This window comes from Manis pentadactyla, chromosome 15 (genome assembly GCF_030020395.1).
Source record: "Manis pentadactyla isolate mManPen7 chromosome 15, mManPen7.hap1, whole genome shotgun sequence".
In the NCBI taxonomy this organism is placed as follows: domain Eukaryota; kingdom Metazoa; phylum Chordata; class Mammalia; order Pholidota; family Manidae; genus Manis; species Manis pentadactyla.
Window position 1 is genome coordinate 83,113,260 of NC_080033.1, and position 21,428 is coordinate 83,134,687.

The following is a 21,428-nucleotide window of genomic DNA, read 5'->3' on the forward strand; positions in this document are numbered from 1 at the left end:
GGCCGCAAGGGCGGTGGGGGACAGCGCTGCACGTGACTTCCGCGCTCTCCGGCCCTAATTGGCCAGAACTCTCCGGCGCTTCCGATTCGCCGAGCCCACGCCATCCCAGGGTGCTTTGCAGCCCCACTTCCTTTCCGCTTGCCGTTCTCCCTCGGAGAAGGTGAGTGTGTTCTAGGCCGGCGCTGCCGGGCTTCATCCGCAGCCATCGGCGTAGGACTGCTGTCGCCGCGGCCCCGGAGGCACCTCGGACCCCAGCCGTAGACGGCGTCGGGCCGTGGCCCGGGCTCTCGGGCCGGAGGCCGCCGCTTCGACCGAATCCAGGGCCCTCACCCACCTCCCGTTCCCCACGTCCCCAGACTCGTAGGCAGTAGCCATGGCGCCCAGCCGCAATGGCATGATCCTGAAGCCGCACTTCCACAAGGACTGGCAGCGGCGCGTGGCCACGTGGTTCAACCAGCCCGCGCGGAAGATCCGCAGGTGAGCGGCCGCCGCGGGGACCGGGGGCGGCGGGGAGCGGGGGCGCCGCGGGGTGACCGCCGCTCCGCGCTGTCCGCAGACGCAAGGCCCGGCAAGCCAAGGCCCGCCGCCTCGCCCCGCGCCCCGCGTCGGGACCCGTGCGGCCCATCGTGAGGTGCCCCACCGTGCGCTACCACACCAGAGTGCGCGCCGGCAGGGGCTTCAGCTTGGAGGAGCTGAGGGTGAGTCGGCCGAACCCCCAGGCCCGGCCCGCCGCGCGCGCTCGGTCCGGTGATGACGGTCTCCGGAATCGCTGCACTGCCCTGATGAAAGCACGTGTGAACCCTTTTCCATCTGACGGCCGAGCGCCTGCGTCGGGGCGGGGAGAGCGGGGGGCCCCGGGGGCTCCATCTGTGTGTCCGGGCAGGTGGCGGGCATCCACAAGAAGGTGGCGAGGACCATCGGGATCTCCGTGGATCCGAGGCGGCGGAACAAGTCCACCGAGTCCCTGCAGGCCAACGTCCAGCGGCTGAAGGAGTACCGCTCCAAGCTCATCCTCTTCCCCAGGAAGCCCTCGGCCCCCAGGAAGGGAGACAGCTCTGTGAGTGGCCGGCGGGGCGGGGCGGCCCCCGGGGCTGCGCCGCGCGTGGGGTCGGGGCTTGGCCGAGGCGTTGACGTCTGTCCCGGGGCCCAGCTGGGGAGAAGGAAACACATTTGCCCACAACCTTTTTTTTATCTCCCAAAACGTGGCTCCCCTGTGGGTAGTTGTGACCTGGAGGATTCAGAGTTGTCAGGTGCCCACGAGGTTTTGTTTGAAAGCTAGTTTCTCGTGTTTTTCTTTGGACGCTTCATATACGACAAATATTTCTAGTAAGACCAGAATGAGGTTGGTGGCATCCCTCTGTTCAGGCGTGTGTGCCCACGAGGGCACCGTCTGCGTGGTGGCGGGCCTGCGGCGGGGCTGTCAGTCAGCATCTCAGGGCCCTTCGGGAGGTAAGCTGAGCCCACGTGACCATTCCGTTTGATTGACAAACAGGCTGAAGAACTCAAGTTGGCCACCCAGCTGACAGGACCAGTCATGCCCATACGGAACGTAAGTGGCTGTGCGAGGACTTGAGCACTGATGGGTGGGATTGAGGTGGAGGGAGTGAAGGGCGGCAGCTCAAGATTGCTAAGGGGCCGAGAAGGAGCCTCAGCCCCGGAAGAAGGTCCAGACAAGATTTCGAGGGAGGGCCTTGTCCTCCCCTTGGGAAACTTTGGGGGCCCTCATTTGGGGCTTTCTGCTTCTTGCTCTCAGAAAGCTTAGGCCACAGGCCACTCTCTGGTTATATTTGGTGATCTTATAACCTGCCCAGCATCGATCAGGCCCTTGAGGTTACTTTGGGAGTGGAACGTGGGCCCACATTACATCCCACAGTATTGCTGTCCGTCTACCCAAGCACGGCGTCCCCCCTCCTGCCTGCCCTTCACATGTCTGGGGTGGTTGCTTCTCTGCCTCTGCTCGGAGTTTGGGGTTGTTTCTAAGTCCCAGGGTGGGTTATTAAGCCCTCTTGGTGGCCTCCGTGTAGCCGTCTGGCAGTGGGCCGGCAGGTGCGGTGTTAGCTGACCTCCCACCAGGACCTCTGGTTCTGCTGGCCTTTGATGCCGGCTTCACTGTGGGCGAGGTTCGAGCCCTGTGTTCTTGCAGGTGTACAAGAAGGAGAAAGCCAGGGTCATCACAGAAGAGGAGAAGAACTTCAAGGCCTTCGCCAGCCTTCGCATGGCCCGTGCCAACGCCCGGCTCTTTGGCATCCGGGCAAAAAGGGCTAAGGAAGCTGCAGAGCAGGATGTCGAAAAGAAAAAATAAAGGGCTGCTGAGAGCTTGTGATAAATCTGCAGCGTCTGTGTGACCATTGTCCAGGGCATGGGGTGGGTCTGGCAGGGGTGAGGGCGTTTTTTGGGTTGCATTTTGCTGTCTGTACTTCAGGGTCACTTGGATCAGCTGTCGGCTGAGCAGCTTCCGGGCCTTGCCCATTGAGGTCACAGCCCAGTTTTTAAGCAGAGGAGTTTTAGTGTGTTAGTCTCTGGGGACCTGGACCTGGGGCCGCAGCCTTGCTTTGAATTGTGCTCAGGCCCTTCCTGGGCCTGTGCACTTCTGCCCTGCCTGGTGGCGGACCCTTCACCCAGCTTTGTAGCGCAGAAAACTGGCCTCTGGCTTTTCCCTAAAGTGTCCTCATACTACTCTGCTTAGTGGCCGGGACACCGCTGCCCACCCTGAAGAAGCCTGGTGTCCCTGGTAGCAGCAGGGCCACAGCAGGACTTGGCAGTGTTTTGAACTTAATGTCTTACTGTCTGGGTCATTGGGGAGTTGCCAGGGATGTGGAATCCCACGCCTGGACCCACTCCCACTGGGGCTGGTCTGGAGCCTGTTCCAAAAGGTCATGCAGTAGGTGATGAGGGGCCTGCTGCTGCTGTTTCTGGCTTTGAGGTTTTATAAGGCTGGTTTCCGTGCTTGACATATACGTGGTGCTGGTGGGTTCAAAGGTCAGCTGAACTGGAGAGGTGGGAATCTGAGCCTAGGCTGTGTCCTGACAATGCCTCTAGACAGCCCAGTGGACATGGTCCACTGGGTGCTTAGGGACCTGAGTGGGTGGCCTGCCCAAGGGCAGGCCCCTACCTCTGCTGGCGCCCTGGCTACTGTCTAGGAGCACAGGGGGTGTGGGGCGGGAGTGCTGGGTTCTAGCCACGGGGCTGAGGGGAGGAGACCTGCCTCTCCTCAGGCGTGGTTCTACCTTCAGTGCTCTGCCACTGGCTGCACCCCACCCAAATGGAGGGCCTTCTATTGTCTGGAGTGAGCCCTTGAGAAAGGCCTTAGGTAGGGGGACCCAGGCATGGGGACTGCATGCACCCTGGTGCACCACTGGCTTCCCAGTGCCGATGGCAGCAGTGCTCTGTCACTGGGTAAGCTGCCTCGGGTCCTTTTCCCCTTTATGTTTGGAGGTTCTGAGCTCAGTGCCAGAGGGCGTGGCGAGCTTGACGGGGCCCCGCCCCCGAGCGGAGCGGAACCAGCCTGTACATTGGCCTGGTTCTGCTTACCTGGAGCTCGGGAACCAGACAGGAAACATCCAAAGGCTTCGAAGGTGCTGGGACCCTGCTTGTTCTCCCAGATCTGCTTGGTCCACTGACCTGCCCCTGACCCAAAGGAGCAAGAAGCAGCTGTCCCTTGCAGTTCGGGGGTGTTTGTGGGTTTCTGTGTCACCCGGCACCGGCCCAGCTCCCCGTTCCAGGTCCTTTTCAGGGCCGCTGAGCCGGCGGAAGCGCCAAGCCCTCGTCCAGCATCCTGAGGCTGAGGAAGGCTCCCCGCGAGGTGGAGCCTGAGCCCTAAATGCACGCCAAGTAGTGACCAGGAACTTGTATCGCCCAAGGCAAGACAGAGCGAGCGTGGTAGGCAGGGGTGCAGGCGGGTTCTGGGGCCACGCCCCCTCAGGGCTGCTTCCCGTGTCTGCCAGCTCCAGGGCAGGGGGGTCTTTGTCTACTGGCTCTCCCCTGGCACTGGGGTGGCTGATCCTAGCGGGGCCCCAGGAGCCCCCTTGAGCGTGGGCAGAAGGGTGACTAGGAGAGGCCGCTCGTGCGCGTGCCTGGCAGGGTCCGCAGGGCAGCAGTAGAAGGGACCTCCGCGCTGTCCCGGCGAGGAACCCGGTCCTGCCCCAGCCTGGGCCTCTGATGACCTGGGCACTGAGCAGGGGCCCCGCTATGCTGTACGCTTGTAGGCACACAGCTTAGGCAACAAAAGTGCAGCGCCCCACCAGCGCGTGGGGGCCTTATTTAGCATCGCCTCCAGGCAGACGTTCGCCTTCTCAGATGGTTCTTTGTGCGCGGCAGGCGCAGCTCCTGGAGAGGTTCCCAAAGTGGGTGCCCGGGAGCCGGCAATGCGCGCGGTGGCCACCAGGGGGCGTCCGGGCACTGCCGATCTGCAGGAGGGTCCGTGCCTCCCTCTGCCTCCCAAGATGCGCGTTGGTCTGGCAGGAATTGCAAATAAGTTTTCTCAATTTATTACTTTTTTTTTTGCCTTTTTTTTTTTCAACCACACATTAGGAATTTTGTTTAATCTTCCCAGGCTGTGTCTTTGCTCTCTTGATTATTTTTAAATGATCACAGTGCGTCTGACTTTGTGTCTCTGTGAATTCTATGCGTGGGACCGTCACCTGTCCAGGAAGGGTTTTATTTTGAATCTGTATCCTGTAGTTGTCTTGTAAAAATATAAAATTGTGATATTTTTAAAAGGAAGAATTAAAACTTAACACTAATTTCCAGTTGCTTTGGGTTGTTGTAGTTTAGAGGGAAACTACAGCCCTTGTAGGTAGCCTGGCTTTTTTCCAATTTCTCAGCTCAGTTCAAGCCAGAGTAGGAGGCGGCCCGACACGAAGGGGTGGACAATTCTCTTCTCTTCTTGTGTCTCACGCATTAGTTTTTTATTTGTGGGTGCTTGCACTTGATCGTTTTTATTTTATGATTTTGAATGTTAGGATATTTTTTTCTTTTTTAAGTTATAGAAGAAAACTCTGCTCTTCATTTTTAAAAAAAAGCCCGTAAGAGAAAAGCATGCAAACACGAGACAAAGGCCTCCCTTCTCCCGCTCTGCCCTCCGAGACCCTGGAGTGGTTTCTGCATCTGTCCAGAGCGGGTCTCACATTCCAGCGAACACTCCCGGGCGTTCTCTTTTTATGGCCGCACGTGGCTCACACCGTGTGCTCTGCGCTGGGTCGTGTCAGACCAGCCAGGTCTCCCGGTCCCCTCTGGGCCTGTGGAGGGCCCCTCTCAGGGTGGAGGCATCAGAACGCCCTCGGCAGCAGAACGCTGTGGATGTCCTTCGCATTTCTTTACTTGCTCATTGATCTGAGCCTCCCCACATATTCGCTGGCTGCCTGCCTTTTTCTGTAGCTCACCTGTTTCATCCTTGGTCTATTTTCTATTGTGATGTTCATCATTTTCTTGAATTGTAGCAGCTCTTTGCCTATTAAGGAAATTTACCTTTTGTCCTACTGTGACACATTGTTTTCCAGGCTGCTCTCTTCCTTTCCAGTGTTGCTTATATCTTGGGTGTGTGGGTTGGAGAGGGGATGGGATATTCTCTCTTAGGGGACAGTGTAGTATAGCAGAAGGACCACAAGCTTGGTCTCTAGTGGATATTGGTCATTCTTTTGGCTTTCCAGCATCAGAGCCGTACAGGGGCCTCTCCGTGAATATTGTGAGGGGCAGAACCCTCCTCTCGTCGGAGCCGACAGGCCCTGTTCCCCCACAGCAGGCATGGCCACGTCACCAGCCTCCACACCTGCCTTGGCCTTGGTCCCATCCTGGTGATGCAACCTTGCTGTCCTCTCTGTGGACTTTGGGGGGGTTCTCTCTCCCCAATTCCAGGAACTCCCCAGTGTCCTTGTCCTTTCTGCCCCCTCGCAGAGTCACTTCCAGTTGCTTAGAACAAGACCTGACATGCCAAGAGTGCTGGCCCAGCTCTGGCTCTGGGCCTGCCTGGCACTGGCCATCCAGCACCTTCACTGCACAGGCACTGAGTACAGCCACATGTCAGGCACCACGGGGGCATCAGGCCACGAAGAGTAGGCAGAGGCTGATGACGAGACTGGCATGGGCAGACAGGTGGTCAGGGGGCCAGAGATGGTAGGAAGTGACATGGAGGGAATTAAGGGCAAACAGATGAAGAGAGAATAGGCATTCATTTATGCAAGTATTTATGGAGCACCTACTGTGTCCCAGGCTGTAGGGATACATTGAATAAAAGGAAACAAATCTTATACATCCACCCTGTTGTCACAGAGCTTTCCTTCTGGGAACCCTCTAGACACTGGCCATGTCCCTGTCCCCTCACTGTTGTGGTCTGGGTGCACGGCCCCCTCACGTGTTGCTGGGAAAGGAAGTTGGTAATGACAAGGAGCCAGCACAGACCCTCCGTAAATGACCCCAAGCTGCTGCTCCACGTGGCCAGGGGGGCTCCATGTGGTGGGGGTCTGGACAGACACCTAGGGGTCCTGGCTGCAGACACTGGAATGTCGCCAGAGGTCATGTGGGGCAGTGCATGGACCTGTCTCCCTGTCTCTAGCTGCGGGGCCTCAGCTGGGCCTGTTGCTGCTCTTCTGACAAATGCCCAGTAAGCTTGGTATTTCCTGGAGAGGAGGAGGTGTGATGAGGGGCCCTCCAGCCCCTCCCGGAGGCTCTTACAGAGTTATCATCCCCGCCCACAGGGAGCCAGCCCCCAGGACACCACTCCTGCCTGCCTCCCTGGCCCACACCGCCGTCACCCGCCAGCTCCCGTGACAGAAACACCACAGACTGGGCAGTTTGTGAGCAACATTGACTGCTCAGGGTCCTGGAAGCTGGAAGTTCAAGATCAAGGAGCTGGCAGACTTGGCCTCTGGTGACGGCTGCCTCCTGGGTCATAGACAGCATCACCTCACGGTGTCCCATGTGGCGGGAGGGGTGAGGGAGCTCTGGGGTCTCTAAGGACACTGGTCCCATCATGAGGCTTCACCCACGTGATGTAAGCACGTCCCAAAGGCTCACCTCCTAACACCGTCACCTTGCGCGTTGCGGCTCAACATAAGAGTTTGGGGGAGACACAAACATTCCAGCTATGGCATGGAAGAAGGCCACACAATGTTGAAAATTAAAAAAGGAAAAAACAGGTTAGAAACCAGAAACACACACAGGGACCTTGCTCAGCAAACACTGCTGTGTGCCAGGCACAGTCCTAGGACCAGGGACTCGGCTGTGAGAAGGCATGGGACCGTCCCCGTGCTGGCGGCCTGAGGACACACGTACAGAGGGTTGGGGGCAACTTTTGGAAATTAATACAGATTTGCATGAAAAAAAGTTTGAGGATGAACATCAAAACATTAACAGTATTTATATCTGGATGCTAAAACTTCTAATTCTACTTGCTTAGCCATATTTTGTAGTTTTTCAACAAGAAGCACATGTTATTACCTCCTCTTTAACAATAATAGCAAAGTTTAGGGAAGGGGATCTCATTTCCTGCCCTGGCTGCAAGGGCTCCCACGTGCCCTTGTCCTGAGGGCCTGTGTGCACTGGCCAGTGGGGAGGGCAGGTGGCCCCCACCACCTAGTGCCTCTCCCAGCCCTTTGTGAGGCCACACATCTCAGACCAGGGCAGCAGAGGATCGGGTGTTTTCCTCTGCCGATTCTTTCTATTAGCGTGTGCAGAGCCGCGGTGATGCCTCTCCTCTAAGTCAGCCTCCAAGAGAGGCCCCAGGTCGCCTTGCGGAGGAAGCCACACCATGGGAGGAAAGAGAACCCAGTGGGTCTGTTAATGTCTCTGGACCTCATCTCTGGAAATTGCACACTCTGAATCCCCTCTCCACTTCCCCTCCTTGGTGAGAATGGCATATCACTTTGGCACTGTGCATGGCATGACGAAGGGCAGGACTGGCCTGAGCAGCCCAGCACAAGCTGCTGAACTCGTCGGGGTGGCTCGACGTCACTGCAGTCAGCGCGGAGAGTGCATGGCCGGGAGGAAGAGGTCAAGCTTCCAAGTAGGACTCAGGGGGAGTCAGACCTCAGGGGAAAGCTCTCAAGGCCTGGCATGCGAAGGAGCCCCGGGAGGGCCTGAGCCTTGCCAGGAGCCCCAGGCAGGACAGCTGGGGGCTCTGTGTCCAACAGAGCCCAGACCCTTGCCTGGATATAGCGTTCTTATTTCCAGGGAAGCTCAGAGAGGCCGAGGGGCTTCGCCCAGGGTTCAGGTGGGCCAGGGTCCTAGAGGAGCTGGCTCTGGGGAGGCCTGGACCCTTACCTGAGAGCCACAACCGCCAGCCCACGCACATGGCTGGTGGGCTGAGGACTCGGGCTGCCTCCAGCGCAGGGGAGCTGGGCTGGGCAAGACGCAGGATCTGGGGGGCCAGGAGCAGCTCCAGACGGTCTTACAGAGAGAATTTTCTGGAGGTGCCTGGGCCATCTTCCCAGAGTGGGTGACAGAGACTGGTCAGGCAGAGGGAGGAGCACCCATGTGGCCCCGAGCCCTCTGGTTCTCAGCTGGCTCTCTCCTCTTCAGCCAGGCGCCAAGGACACTAGCCCAGACGCCAGAGAACAGCCCGCTCAGCCTGGACCACCCCATCACTGGGAACACCATCTGCCCCTGGGCCTCCTTGGCTGAGTCCCAAAGCCCAACTAGGCCGGGGAGCAAACTTGACCTGTCACTGGAGTCCCGGAGGCCAAAGCTGAGCCCTGAGCAGCCTGAAAGCACAGAACCTGGCATGCCCGGGACTTGGTCCCTGCTCCCCTGGCCCTCTGGCCCCCCAGCTAAACCCTCTTGTCCTCCTGCCATGGATTTTGGCCAGGCCTGTGCCCTACTCTTTTAAGCAGAAATTGGCAAAGAGAATGGGCTGGAGGTAGTTTCTGCTCCATCGACACCTCTCCCACACTGCTTCTGCTGCTGGGACAAGGTGGTCCAGGGGTGGGGCTGAAGCTCAGGGCAGCGTCAGGCCCTTTCCAAGGGTCTCAGGCCTGTTCCCACCCAGCTGTGGGACCCATCCAGAAAGGGGTTCCCAGGCCCAACCTGGTCAGACTCTGACCCCCTAGCCCGAGACCCCAAGGACAGCCAGGGGCTAACTGCTCTCGGATGACAAGTTTCTCTCCAGCAAGGTTCCTGGCACACAGCAGGTGCCCCCTAAAAGCTTGTTGATTGAGGTGGTTGGCCACCAAAAGTGCCCAGAGATCTGTGGAGGGGCCCCGGGACTTGGTGCACACATCAGCGCTGATCCACGGACACATGTACAGATACATATACGGACACACATGTGTCTGGATACCCACATAAACTTGAGACCACAAAAGGGACCTGCTCTCAGCCGCCCTTGCGGGGTCTGCATGGCCATCAGGGGAGCTGAGGTTAGGGGCCATGGGTGTGGACACAGACTTCAAGTTGCAGTGCTATGACCTTGAGCAGGTCCCTGAGCTCAGCCCCCTGGGGGGTGTTGAGAGCCGGCATGCAGGGAGTGCTTGTTTCCACAGCCAGCGACCCCCTATTCCTGGTAGGAGAGCCCAGAAGGGAAGCCTGGGGACCCGGCCCTCCCTCCAGGTGCTGCAGAGCTTTCCCTTCTGCCCAGCCCTGACTCGCTCCTCCCGACTGGGATGCTCAGGGGCTGAGACCTCGGCAGCCTGGGTGGGTGGGTGGGGACACTGCCCTGTGTCTGGGCTCAGCTCACTTCACTGTGGCAGGGGCAAGGCAAGAGTCCCTGAGCCTCAGCGCTGTCATATACTCTTTGCTGGCCAGCAAAGGGGGGATTCTCCCAGTAAGTCACTGGTCCTCAGCAGCTGAGGGGCAGTCGCCGCTGACCCCATTCACAGACCAGGGCCTGCCACCTGAGCGCTGCCTCCTGGGGACGGGGGCCGCTGGCAGTGTGGTGTTCCTGTGCCACCTCACTGGCCTGAAGGGGGAGGCAGCCCCGAGGGGCCTGGGAGGTGGGGGGCATGCCCGGCCTCGGGGCAAGACCTGTGGGGAGGGTGTGGCTCCGGCGCAGGGACTGTAGAATCACTAGGGCCGGTGGGCGAACCCAGGCGGCTGGCATCTCCAGTCTTGCTGCAGCACCCCTGCCACCCTCTAGGCAGCCTGGGGGTCCAGGGCAGGGCTGTGGGAAGGGCCTCACTACTCAGCCGGTTCCCTCCTGCACCCCAGGTGAGGGGGGCCTGGTGACCCTCTCTTGGAGTCTGACCTGGGGCCCTGGGCACTGCTCCGGACAAGCTCCTTAAAGTGCCTACTTGTCCAGCCCAGCCATGGGCAGTCCTGATGGGGTCAAGTGCCTGCAGCCCAGATGCCCCCCTGCCTTTTTAAAGTGTGGCGACTATTTAATACCATCCTTGACTCATTCTCATCAAGCTGAGCGGCTGAGGCCGCGGACGGTGAAGCTGTCCACCCCGGCCTTCGGCGGCTCCTGCCTCGGGCCCTGGAGAGTGACGCAGAGAACCTACTGGTGTCTGCCAAAGCGGGCATGCATTTGAGCTCTTAGAGAGAACCCCAAGTAGAAGAAATGCCACTCTTTTCTCTAGGTCTTTTTGAGAAACTGGACCAGAATTACAAAGAATTCAAGGCTCCTACTGAGCAACAGTGTTTTCTGTGTTACTGTCCACAGAACTCCCAGCCCCACCTGCGTGCTGACCTGGGGCACCACCGTCTGGAGCTCAGAGTTTTCCTGTGCAACCCCAGTCACCCTGCTTTTTGCCACCTTTCTTGGCAAGAGCATTTGGGGGTCCTTCCCCTTTCTGTGCCTTTCTGCATCCCTGACTCTGAGCAGCTACCCCTCCTTCCCCCTTCAAAGTGCCAGTCACTCCTGCACAGATCAGCGTGAGGCTCAGTTCACACTGGATTCTTCCCTCTGTGGTCACAGTCACTGCTGATTAAAATCTGTCCACACTCTAGTGTCTGGCTGAGTCTGTCTCTGAATGTGCTTGGCCGGCATACTGTGGCTGGACATCTGCCCCTGCTTACTGGGGATTCAATCCAGCTGTTTCCATTTTAAGTGTGCCTGGAGGCAGGAAACACAGCCAACACACATCTCATTTTTCTTGAATTGACCCTCCTGCAGAGACTGAGCAAGGGAATGTCAGCCTGCATGCTGTGTGGGGGCCTCAGGGCCCATGACCATCCCTCCACGACCAGCCAGCAGCCCTCCAGGCCCCTCTGCCCCCGCGGCTGTGCTCAGGCCCTGATCACAGTCCTCACCTCCAAAGGGAGAGGCCAGCAGGCGTCCATCACCTGGGTCCTGAGGGGGCAGAATCAAGGAAGATAAAGGGTCAAATCTGACAGCACCTCCTGGGAACAAAAGGCAGAGAAACAAATGGACTATTCCTGGAGGAAAAGGGGCCATGGAGCCCACCCCACCTCGTGGCCCCACAGCGGTCCTTCCTGGGGTGCCGCGGGCAGCCGGCCCTTTGCTCTTGGGGAGAGGGCACCCCCCCTTGGTCTGCACCTCACCACGACCCTGTGTGCCCTCGTGTCTGCGCCTGCTCCAGGGTGCAGCTGAGGGGGCCCCAAGTGCCTCCAGCTCCTCCACCAGCTCACAATGGAGGCCTGTGCTGCAGCCCCCGGCCAGGGTGGACGCCCCTCCTGGGACCCTCAGCCTCCTTGTTTGCCCCCCACAGCACTGACACCCACTGTCCCCGCCCATCCGGTGCCTCTCTCCTCCACCCCAACAGTGGGCACAACTTTGCCATGAAGGGACAGAAATTTGGCTGCCACACCTGTGCCCCTGCTAGGCGGAGACCACACAGGCAGCCACACAGCAGCCTCGAGTGCCTGGGCTCCCCCTGCCAAGCATGCTCTCCCTGCATGGCTCTGGAGCTGGGCCCACACAGGCCACGCGGAGTGTCCACGGCTTCACCGTGCCACCCGGGGGAGCTGTCCCCTCCCCTCTGTGCCTCCTGGTTGTGCTGCAGCCCCCAGGAGAAGCATGTCTGAGGAGGAGGGTGGTGAGGAAGCCCTAATTGTATCTTCCAAACCTGCTGGGGGCTTCTTCTGGCATGTGGCCCCTAGTTCTAGCCATGCCAGGGGGAGGCCCTCTGTCCCTCTGCCATGAGGCATGGCCATGTCTGCATGGCTGCCACGTGCTCCCCTCATCCTGGAGTGACCATAGAACAGAGCCCTCTTGGGCACCCACAGCCTGAACAAGGCCACAGCCCTGAGTGGGGCTGTTTGCCGTCTGAGCGCTCCGTGCCCCTGCGCTCCCTGGGTCTGTCACGCCCTCACCAGGGGGGTGGCCTCAGGTGGGCCGTCTGGCATCTGTGAGCCCATCTGTAACTCGGGACACTAATTAAACCCATAGCTGTGGAGTGGCGGCCCCCAAATGGTATGTCCCTTGGAGTCTGTGAATATGACCTCATTTGGAAAAACGCAGATGTAAGCAAGCTAAGGATGTGGGGATACGGCAGTCTGGCACCAGGACCGGCTGTGGGCCTGGGGGGCTGAGGGCGGTGGGGGGGCTCTCAGGGTGTCAGGCGCCGATCGCGCCAGGCCGTGGCCGCGGAGACCTCCGCTCCACTGACCCGCAGGGCAGCCCCGCAGCGGAGCCCATGTCCAAGCTCACACTGCCTCACACAGCCCTTCCCTCCAGAGGCCCAGACGGGCACCTGGGTCTGGTCCTTGTCCACCAAACTTGCACAGAGCAGTCTGACCCTCCAGACCCCGACCCCAGCCCCTCAGCACTTCCCAGGAAGCATCCACCTGTGACTCCAACCTCGCCAGCAGCCCGAATTTTCACTCATTCACATGGCACATAATCAGAAACTCCCCTTGGGCAGCCCCATGTGGCCCCCACCATGACCACGGCTGCCACAGCGCGCTTGACCCATCCCAGACACCACATGCGGACTCGCGCAGAATGGCAAGCTCTCATGTCTGGCTTCCTTCTGCCCACACACCTTGTATGATGTTTGTCCACATTAATACGTGTGGTGGCAGCTCTGTCTTGTTCTGGGTCCTGCTCCACATGTGGAGAGACCACGGCTGGCCACTTGCTCGCTAGTGGATGGACATCAGGGCTGGTCCTGCGGCTGCTGCAAGGGCTGGACTGAGCTGCAGCTTGCCTACCGCCAGCGATGGACTGTTTGTGCCCCACGTTCAGATGTGGAGGCACTAACCCCAATGTGAGGGTGGCGGGAGGGACGGCCTCTGTGCCAGTCGGGGACAAGGTCATCGGGGCAATCGGGCTAACTTCTGGAGCTGCTATAGCGTGCACATGGCCTCTGGCCCAGTAATTACATGTGGAGTTTACCCTCTGGGTGCGTTAGCCCGGGTGCAGGGCGACGAGTATTCTCTCGTGGCATCAGTGGCACCATCCAGTGGGGACGTGGCTAATGTACCACCACCTCCATATGATGGAATCCGGCACGGCTGCTGAAAATGCAGAAACTGGCTTCACCACGGTGGTGTGCATGCCAGATGGGTGTGCGCATGTGCCCAGGGGACCTTGACTGGGGCTGGGAGTAGAAACAGCCCCATGCAGTTAATGTTCCTGGGGGAAAGTCACCCCAGGCTTAGCACCCTTTTAATTGTGCTCATAGACCTGTGGGCCAGGAGCGGGGGACAAGGCCCAGGGGACAAGGAGTCCCTGCTCCACGTGATCTGGGCCTTGATGGGGGTGTCAGGCAGAGTGCTCACATGCGCCCCACCGCCTCCCAGGGTGGCGGCTCAGAGCACCACAGGCAAGCGTGTCAGCGGACCATGCAGATGCTCTCTTAGCTAAGCTGTCTCACAGCTCCGGCGGCTGTAACAGACACCGTAGACTGGGCAGCTTGACAGAAATTTACTTCTTATGGTTGGAGGCTGGAAGTCCAAGATCAGCGGCCGGCAGGCTCAGGGGCCGGCAAGGCTTGCCTTCCATGAGTGGCCGCCTGCTCGCTGTGTGCTCACGTGGCCGAGGGAGACCATCTCTCTTGTCTCTTCTTGGGACCGCACTGATCTCACCGTGAGGGCTCCATGCTCATGACCTGATTGCCCAGAGGGGTAGGAACTTCAGGGAGACAGAACTGACCAGTCCCCAGCACGGACCAGCCTGGTAATCACACAGGGTCCCTTCTACCACATCCTATTGTCTACAAGCAAGTCACAAACAGGTGGAGGGCCATGAACCCCACCTCTCAAGGGAAGGATGTGTGGCTCCTGTGGGGTCTGAGATGTGGCTGCAGCCCTCGGGGAAGACGCCCCCTGCCTGGCACCCACAGGCCCAGTGCCAGGCACTAGCCAGGCGCAGGTGTCAGACTGTGAGCCCGGGAAGCTCCAAAGCGAGGTAAGGATCCGGGAGTTGTGAACAGGAGGATCATGGGGTTCCAGAGCCTATTTCCTGGCTTGGGCAGGAGCTCCGGCACAGTGAGTCATTGAACTACGTGTATGCTTTTTATAACAGCTTTCTTGAGCTGCAATTTATATACTACAGAATCACCCCTTTAGCATGCACAATTCAGTGGTTCTTAGTAGAGTCAGAGTCATGCAATCATCACCGTATTTAACTTTGAATGTTTTCATCATCCTAAACAGAAACCCTGGACCCCTTACAGTCACTCCGCACCCCCATCCTGGCCCTTGGTACCCGGCAATCTGCTTTCTGCCTCCATGGATTTACCTGTTCTGGACATTTATTTATTCCTTTTTTTTTGCTTATGACTCCCAACTTCTTTTTTTTTTAATTAAGGCATCATTGATATACAATCTTCTGAAGCTTTCACATGAACATTGTGGTTTCAATATTCACCCATATTATCAAATCCTCACTCCCCCCATTGCAGTCACTGTCTGTCAGCGTAGTAAGATTTATAGTCATTACCTGTCTTCTCTGTGCTGTACTCCCTTCCCCATGACCCCCCTACATTATGTGTGTTATGAAATCATAACTCCCCTCAATCCCCTTCTCCCCTTGCCACCCCTCCCCTTTGGTAAGCACCAGTCCCTTCTTGGAGTCTGTGATTCTGCTGCTGTTTTGTTCCTTCAGTTTTGCTTCGTTGTTTTACTCCACAAATGAGGGAAATGATTTGATACTTGTCTTTCTCTGCCTGGCTTATTTCACTGAGCATAATACCCTCTAGCTCCATCCACGTTGTTGCAAATGGTAAGATTTATTTTCTTATGGCTGAATAGTATTCCACTATGTATATGTACCACGTCTTCTTTATCCATTCATCTACTGATGGACACTTAGGTTGCTTCCATATCTTGGCTGTTGTAAATAGTGCTGAGATAAACATAGGGGTGCATCTGTCTTTTTGAATCTGGGATCTTGTCTTCTTTAGGTAAATTCCTAGAAGTGGAATTCCTGGGTCAAATGGTATCTCTGTTTTTAGTCTTTTGAGGAACCTCCATATTGCCTTCCACAACGGTTAAACAAACTTACATTTCTACTAATGGTGTAGGAGGGTTACCCTTTCTCTGCATCCTCGCCAGCATTTGTTGTACCTTGGCTTTTGGATGCTGGCCATCCCAACTGGTGTGATGTGGTATCTCACTGTGGTTTGAATTTGCATTTCCCTATAATTAGCGATGTGGAGAATCTTTTCATGTGCCTGTTGGCCATCTGAATTTCTTCCTTGGAGAATTGTCTCTTCATATCCTCCACTCATTTTTTAATCGGGTTATTTGCTTTTTGGGTGTTGAGGCGTGTGAGCTCTTTATATATTTTGAATGTTAACCCCTTATCGGATATGTTGTTTACAAATATATTCTCCCATACTGTGGAATGACTTTTTGTTCTACTGGTGGTGTCCTTTGCTGTACAGAAGCTTTTTAGTTTGGTGTAGTCCCACTTGTTCATTTTTGCTATTGTTTCCCTTGCCCGGGGAGATATGTTCATGAAGAAGTAGCTCATGTTTATATATATTTTTTGCCTATGTTTTCTTCCAAGAATTTTATGGTTTCATGACTTACATTCAGGTTTTTGTTCCATTTCAAGTTTACTTTTGTGTATGGAGGTAGATAGTAATCTAGTTTTATTCTCTTACATGTAGCTGTTCAGTTTGGCCAACACCAGTTGTTGAAGAGGCTGTCATTTCCCTGTTGTATATCCATGGCTCCTTTATCGTATATTAATTGACCATATATGCTTGGGTTTATACCTGGGCTCTCTATTCTGTTCCATTAATCTATGGGTCTGTTCTTGTGCCAGTACCAAATTGTCTTGATTACTGTGTCTTTGTAGTAGAGCTTGAAATCATGGAGTGTAATCCCCCTGCTTTATTCTTCCTTCTCAGGATTGCTTTGGCTATTCAGGATCTTTTGTGATTCCATATGAATTTTAGAACTATTTGTTCTCATTTGTTGAAGAATGCTATTGGTATTTTGATAGGCATTGCATTGAATCTGTAGACTGCTTTAGGCAGGATGGCCATTTTAACAATATTAATTCTTCCTATCCATGAGCACGGGATAGATTTACATTTTTTGGTGTCTTCTTTAGTTTCTCCCATGAGTGTCTTGTAGTTTTTAAAGTATAGGTTTCATCTCCTTAGGTTTATTCCTAGGTAGTTTTTTTTTTGATGCAATTGTAAATGGAGGGGTTTTCCTTGTTCTGGACATTTTACATAAATGGAATCACACAATATGAGGCCTTTTGTGCCTTGCTTCTCCCACCAAGCATCATGACTTCAAGGGCCTTCCATCTGGTCGTGCTGTAGTCCTTCTCACGGCTGAGTAACTCTGCCGTGTGGCTGGACCCTGTTTTGTCCCTCACCTGTTGATGGATGTTTGCATCGTCTCTTCTTTTTGGCAGTTGTGAATAACACTGCTGGAGCATGGTTGTGGGAGTTTCTGTGTGTGTATGTAAGTAAGCCTCTGATCACTCTGTCGTGTGTCTGTTGCACTCTCACAATCACACTGTGTAGTAACCAAAGACTCACATGTGCAGCACCTGCTATTGCAAAGCTGGGCACCAGCGCCCCACGAGGATGAAGTGTCCACTGCAAGCTGGGTGCTCAGGAAGCTGGGAGACCCACAGGAGAGGTTTCCATCCTGGGGAGGGTGCTGGGGCAGGTGGCTGGTGGGGTTCTCGCTATGGGGCCCTGACAGGGGAGCTCACCCACATGGGGATTGCCTGCTGGGGACAGGCCTGGATCATCAGCCATGGTGAGTGGGCTGGGGGCCAGGGGCCCGGGGTCGAGGGGCGCCAACGCCCTGGGAGGGGCTGTTTGGAGGGGAGATAGCTGGAGCATCATGCCTGCCTGTGGGGTCCCAGGCTCAGCAGGGTGCAGCTGGGAGTCCGTCCTGTTGGTCACAGATGGGAAACAGGCTCGAGGGGCAGCCTGACCCACTGGGCTCCCCTGCATCCCATCTTTGAATCAACAACTTCCGTGTTGTCCTTCGGATGAAGTCCAGACCCACTGAGGCTGGCAAGCCCATGCCAGCCCCTCCAGTTTGCCGTCTTTGCCTAAAATGTTCCTCCATTGTTACCAGTGCTTCAGGATTCAGCCAACTTGCCCCTTCCTCTAGGAAGCCTTCCTGTTCTGGAATGCTGCCTGGCCATGCACCCCGTGTCTGCCCAGCTCAGGGCTGGCTCCACTGGGAGGAAAGGATTCGTCCGAGGAGCGGCCCACCCGTCCAGGTCCATCTCTGTCAGGACGAGGGCTGCTGTGACCCCTGGGTGCTCAGAATGTTCTGCGCTTCTGGACGCACCAGATCTTCTTGGACAGTAACTCATGCAATCGGGTCAAAACGTGCCCAGGGTGCTGGTATCTGAGGCAGTGGAGAGGTATTCTGGGGCATAAAGGGTGTGGGTCAAGGGACAAGCCGCTCCCAGCCCCTCTGGGCTCTGAGCCCCTGTCTCCCTCTCCGCAGCCTGCCTTCCTGTCTCACATCCAACAAATGATGTTTTAAAGGTCAATTGTTTTACAAGGAGCCAGGTTGTTCTTCCCTGTCCAGTCACCTCTTTTTTGTGGATGTCATGGTCACAGGCACTGGGAGGGGACAACCTTTAGCTCCTTGTGTACTAAAGGGAGGGGACTTCAAGGGGTCACAGAACATTCTAGGGAGAAAATGTCAAGCATGGTGGGAGGTGGGGTCTGTAGCTCAGGGGACCTGAACACGGGCAGGTGGCAGTGAGCCAGCCCGGCTGGGACGCGGGGACACTTTTGTATCCCTGGGAACAGAGTTGTCCCTGACCTGTATCCAGCCCTAAGGGCAGAAGGTGGCATCTAGTGCCCCTGGTGTGCAAATGCCCCTAAACATGGCCTTGTGTGGCACACTCACTGATGAATCCTAGGTTGGGTTAGGGCCTGAGAAACGGGGTGTCGGGGAGGCAGAGAGTTCTCTCTGTCAGGTAGGAGTATCGGGGTGCATCAGACTGCAGTCCCACCAGGAAAGGGGGCAGAGACAGTTCTGAGAAGCCAAGAGGGTGGCCTCAGGCAGTGGGACCTGGACTCTCGGGTACAGAGCAGGTGGGGGGCCCCTTCTCCCCTCATGCTGTCCTGGGTGGTTCAAAACCTTAGAAGCTGTAACAGTGGCCCCTGCACAGCTCTGAAGCCCTGAACCCTTCCGCCTGGGCTCAAACCCCAGCCGAGCCAGTGGCCTGGCCTTGTGCAGCTGTGCCCTGGTCCCTAGAGCTGGGAAGTGGGGGTAACAGCATCTGAGCGGCCCTTGCGGGCCCTCATTCACAGGGTGCTGCCCCCCAGCCACTCCCACGGAAGCCTGTGGGGCACCAGAGGGCAGTTGGGGCTGGATTGCAGGGAGGAACCACAGGGCCACTGCCAGGCCACCTGGGCTTAGGCCCCGGGGTGCGGGTCTAAGGAAAGGGCAGCCTTGGGGGACCCCTTAGCCGACCCAGTCCCTGAGTGCCCACCAGCCTCAGGCCAGGCTTTTCACAGACAGAACCCTGAGCCCCAACAGCAGTTGAGAGTCCTGGACCACGTGGATGCCCCAGTGGGCGACTCACTGCCTGTCTGGGCAGGGCTTCTGAGGTCTTGACAGTGGGGGTGTCCATGGCACTGCACGGGGGTGTGGGGTTGAGGTGGAGGAAAGCTCCCAGGACAGCGGGCCTCCAATGGGAGGTGCCTCTGCTGAGGGAGCAGCTGGTGATGGCAGTAGAGACAACATGGTATTCAACCTGCCCACCGGGTGTGAGGGGCACCACAGCCAGGGCCTCCCGCACCACTGGGCCCTCGGCCTGGGTGCCTCTTCACCCAGGAGGGCAACCCTGCAGCCCAGACGGACATGGTGCGCTCTCCCTAAACTTACCCTCAGGTGTCTTGTGCGTGCAAATGCACCAAGTTGAACAACCGAACTGGAGCTACCTGGAGTTCCTCGTGGGAATTCAGCTCAGTAGCTGACAGTATGGCCACAGGCGGACCCCCGGGAGAGGCCCCAAGCCAACCGGAGACCACCTCGGGGTGGCAGGAGCCACGGGCTGTACCCTGGCAGGCGTGGGAAGGGTGTGGGGTGTGTCCAGCACTCCTCTGCCCTCGGGAACTCCAGTGGCACACACGGCGGGCTGGTGTGTTCGGGAGCCTGAGGGCCCATCGGGGAACGTGACAAGCAAAACCCTAGTGAGGGGCGCCCAGGCGTGCTGAGCCGAGCGGCGGCCTGGCCGTTGCTGAAAGGTGTGCCTTTGGGGGAAGAAGCAGCTGGGAGAACAGCACCTGCCCGGCTGGCAGTCTCTCCGCAGACAAGCTGGAGGGTTAGCCCGAGGCCTGCCCCGGGAGGCCCCTGCTCCTCCTGACCGTGAGCTGCGCCAGGTCTGCCTGAGCCCGGCGGGCCTTCTCAGGCCCCAGTGGCCCCCCTGGGGCCGGTGGTGGAGTCTGTCCCCTGGGCCCAGGAGCTGGCTCCGTGAGGGGGAATGTGCCACTGTGTTCGGGGGACCCAGGGTCCCTCAGCCCGAGAAAGGGGAAGCCAGCAGCCGGGGAGGTCGAGTCCTCGGGCCCTGGCCTCCCTCCAAAAGCCTCACCGAGGGGACCGGACACTGGGGGGCTGTGCGCCCCACCCACTGGAGGATCGCTTCGTGGGGTCGCCCTGATGGACTTCACCCATCTGGACAGTCCTGCTCCCTCAACCCAACCTGAGATGTTTTCTCTTTGGGGACTTAGGAAGACAAACACGTCCCCCAGGGCCACGAATGTGAAAGCAAGGGGGAGGCGCCTCGTGCCCCCTGTCTGTATCCCCCTGCCTTGTGTCCCCTGTCCAATCTCCTGCTGGGAGGCCGACCCCAGCGTGGGGCGCGAAGCAGCCAGCAGTGTAGGGCGAGCTCCCCCACACCCTTGCCATGGGGGTGCTCAGGGCTGGGATGGGGGCCCCGAGGGTGCTGAGAATCCGCAGTGTGCAGAGGGGGAAGGCCTACTTGAATGCTGGGGGACCTCTTTCTGTTTTAATTAGTTTGATTTTCTGATTAATGAAATACTAACAATTTCAAATGGTACAAAAAGTAATAGCTTGAAAGTAGAAATTTATAGCACAATCCCTCAAAATACCGAAGGCATTCTTCACAGAAAAGCAACTAATCCTAAGATTTATGTGGAACCACCAAAGATCCCAAATAGTCAAAGCAATCTTGAGAAAGAACAAAGCTGGGGCATCACGCTCCCTGGTTTCAAACTGTACTACAAAGCTACAGTGATCCAAACAGTATGGTACTGGCACAAAATCAGACCCACAGATCAACGGGGCAGAACAGAGAGCCCAGATACAAACCCACACATATATGGTCAATTAACATGTGCCAGAGGCAAGAACATACAATGGGGAAAAGACAGTCTCTTCAATAAATGGTGCTGGGAAAACTGGACAGCTACATGCAAAAGAATGAAACTGGACCCATCTTACACCTTACAGAAAAATAAGTTCAAAATGGATTAAAGACCTAAATATAAGACCTGGAACTATAAAACTCCTAGAAGAAAACACAGGCAGTAAACTTTTGAACATCAGCCTTAGTAATTTTTTTCTGGATATGTTCCCTCAGATAAGGAACCCAAAAGCAAAAATAAACAAGTGGGACTACATCAAACTAACAAACTTCCTCATTCCTCACAACTCAGCACCAAAAACAAATAATCCAATTAAAAAATGGGCAGAGGACCTGAACATTTTTCCAAAGAAGACATACACATGGTCACTGGACACATGAGAAGATGCCCAACATCACTAATCATCAGGGAAACGCAAACCAAAACCGCACCCCAGGCACCTCCCACCAGTCAGACGGGCTAATGTCAACAAGGCAAGAAATAACAAGTGTTGGCAAGGATGTGGAGAAGGAGGGGCCTCGTGCACTGCTGGTGGGACTGCACATGGGTGGAGCCACTGTGGAAAGCAGTATGGAGGTTTCTCAAAAAACTGAAAATAGAAATACCATACAATCCAGTAATTCCACTTCTGGGCATCTACCTGAAGAAAAAAAGTTGTTACTTCTGAAAGATACATGCACCCCCATCTTTATAGAGGCATTATTTACAATAGCCAGGATATGGAAGCAACCGAAGTGTCCGTCAGTAGGTGAATGTATA

General features: G+C 56.6%; 1 protein-coding gene and 1 non-coding gene across 2 annotated transcripts; both read left to right on the forward strand.

The window, feature by feature from the left end:
- The first annotated feature begins 134 nt into the window (after positions 1 to 134).
- RPL13 (ribosomal protein L13) lies at positions 135 to 2,327 on the forward strand. The gene is made up of 5 exons (XM_036924287.2): positions 135 to 477; positions 557 to 698; positions 884 to 1,057; positions 1,493 to 1,549; positions 2,144 to 2,327. The coding sequence occupies exons 1-5, from the start codon at positions 374 to 376 to the stop codon at positions 2,300 to 2,302; spliced, it is 636 nt and encodes a 211-aa protein (XP_036780182.1). The 5' UTR covers positions 135 to 373; the 3' UTR covers positions 2,303 to 2,327.
- LOC118931655 (small nucleolar RNA MBII-202) lies at positions 749 to 832 on the forward strand. Its single transcript, XR_005032467.1, has one exon. It is a non-coding gene; the product is annotated as a small nucleolar RNA MBII-202 (small nucleolar RNA).
- Positions 2,328 to 21,428: the final 19,101 nt, after the last annotated feature.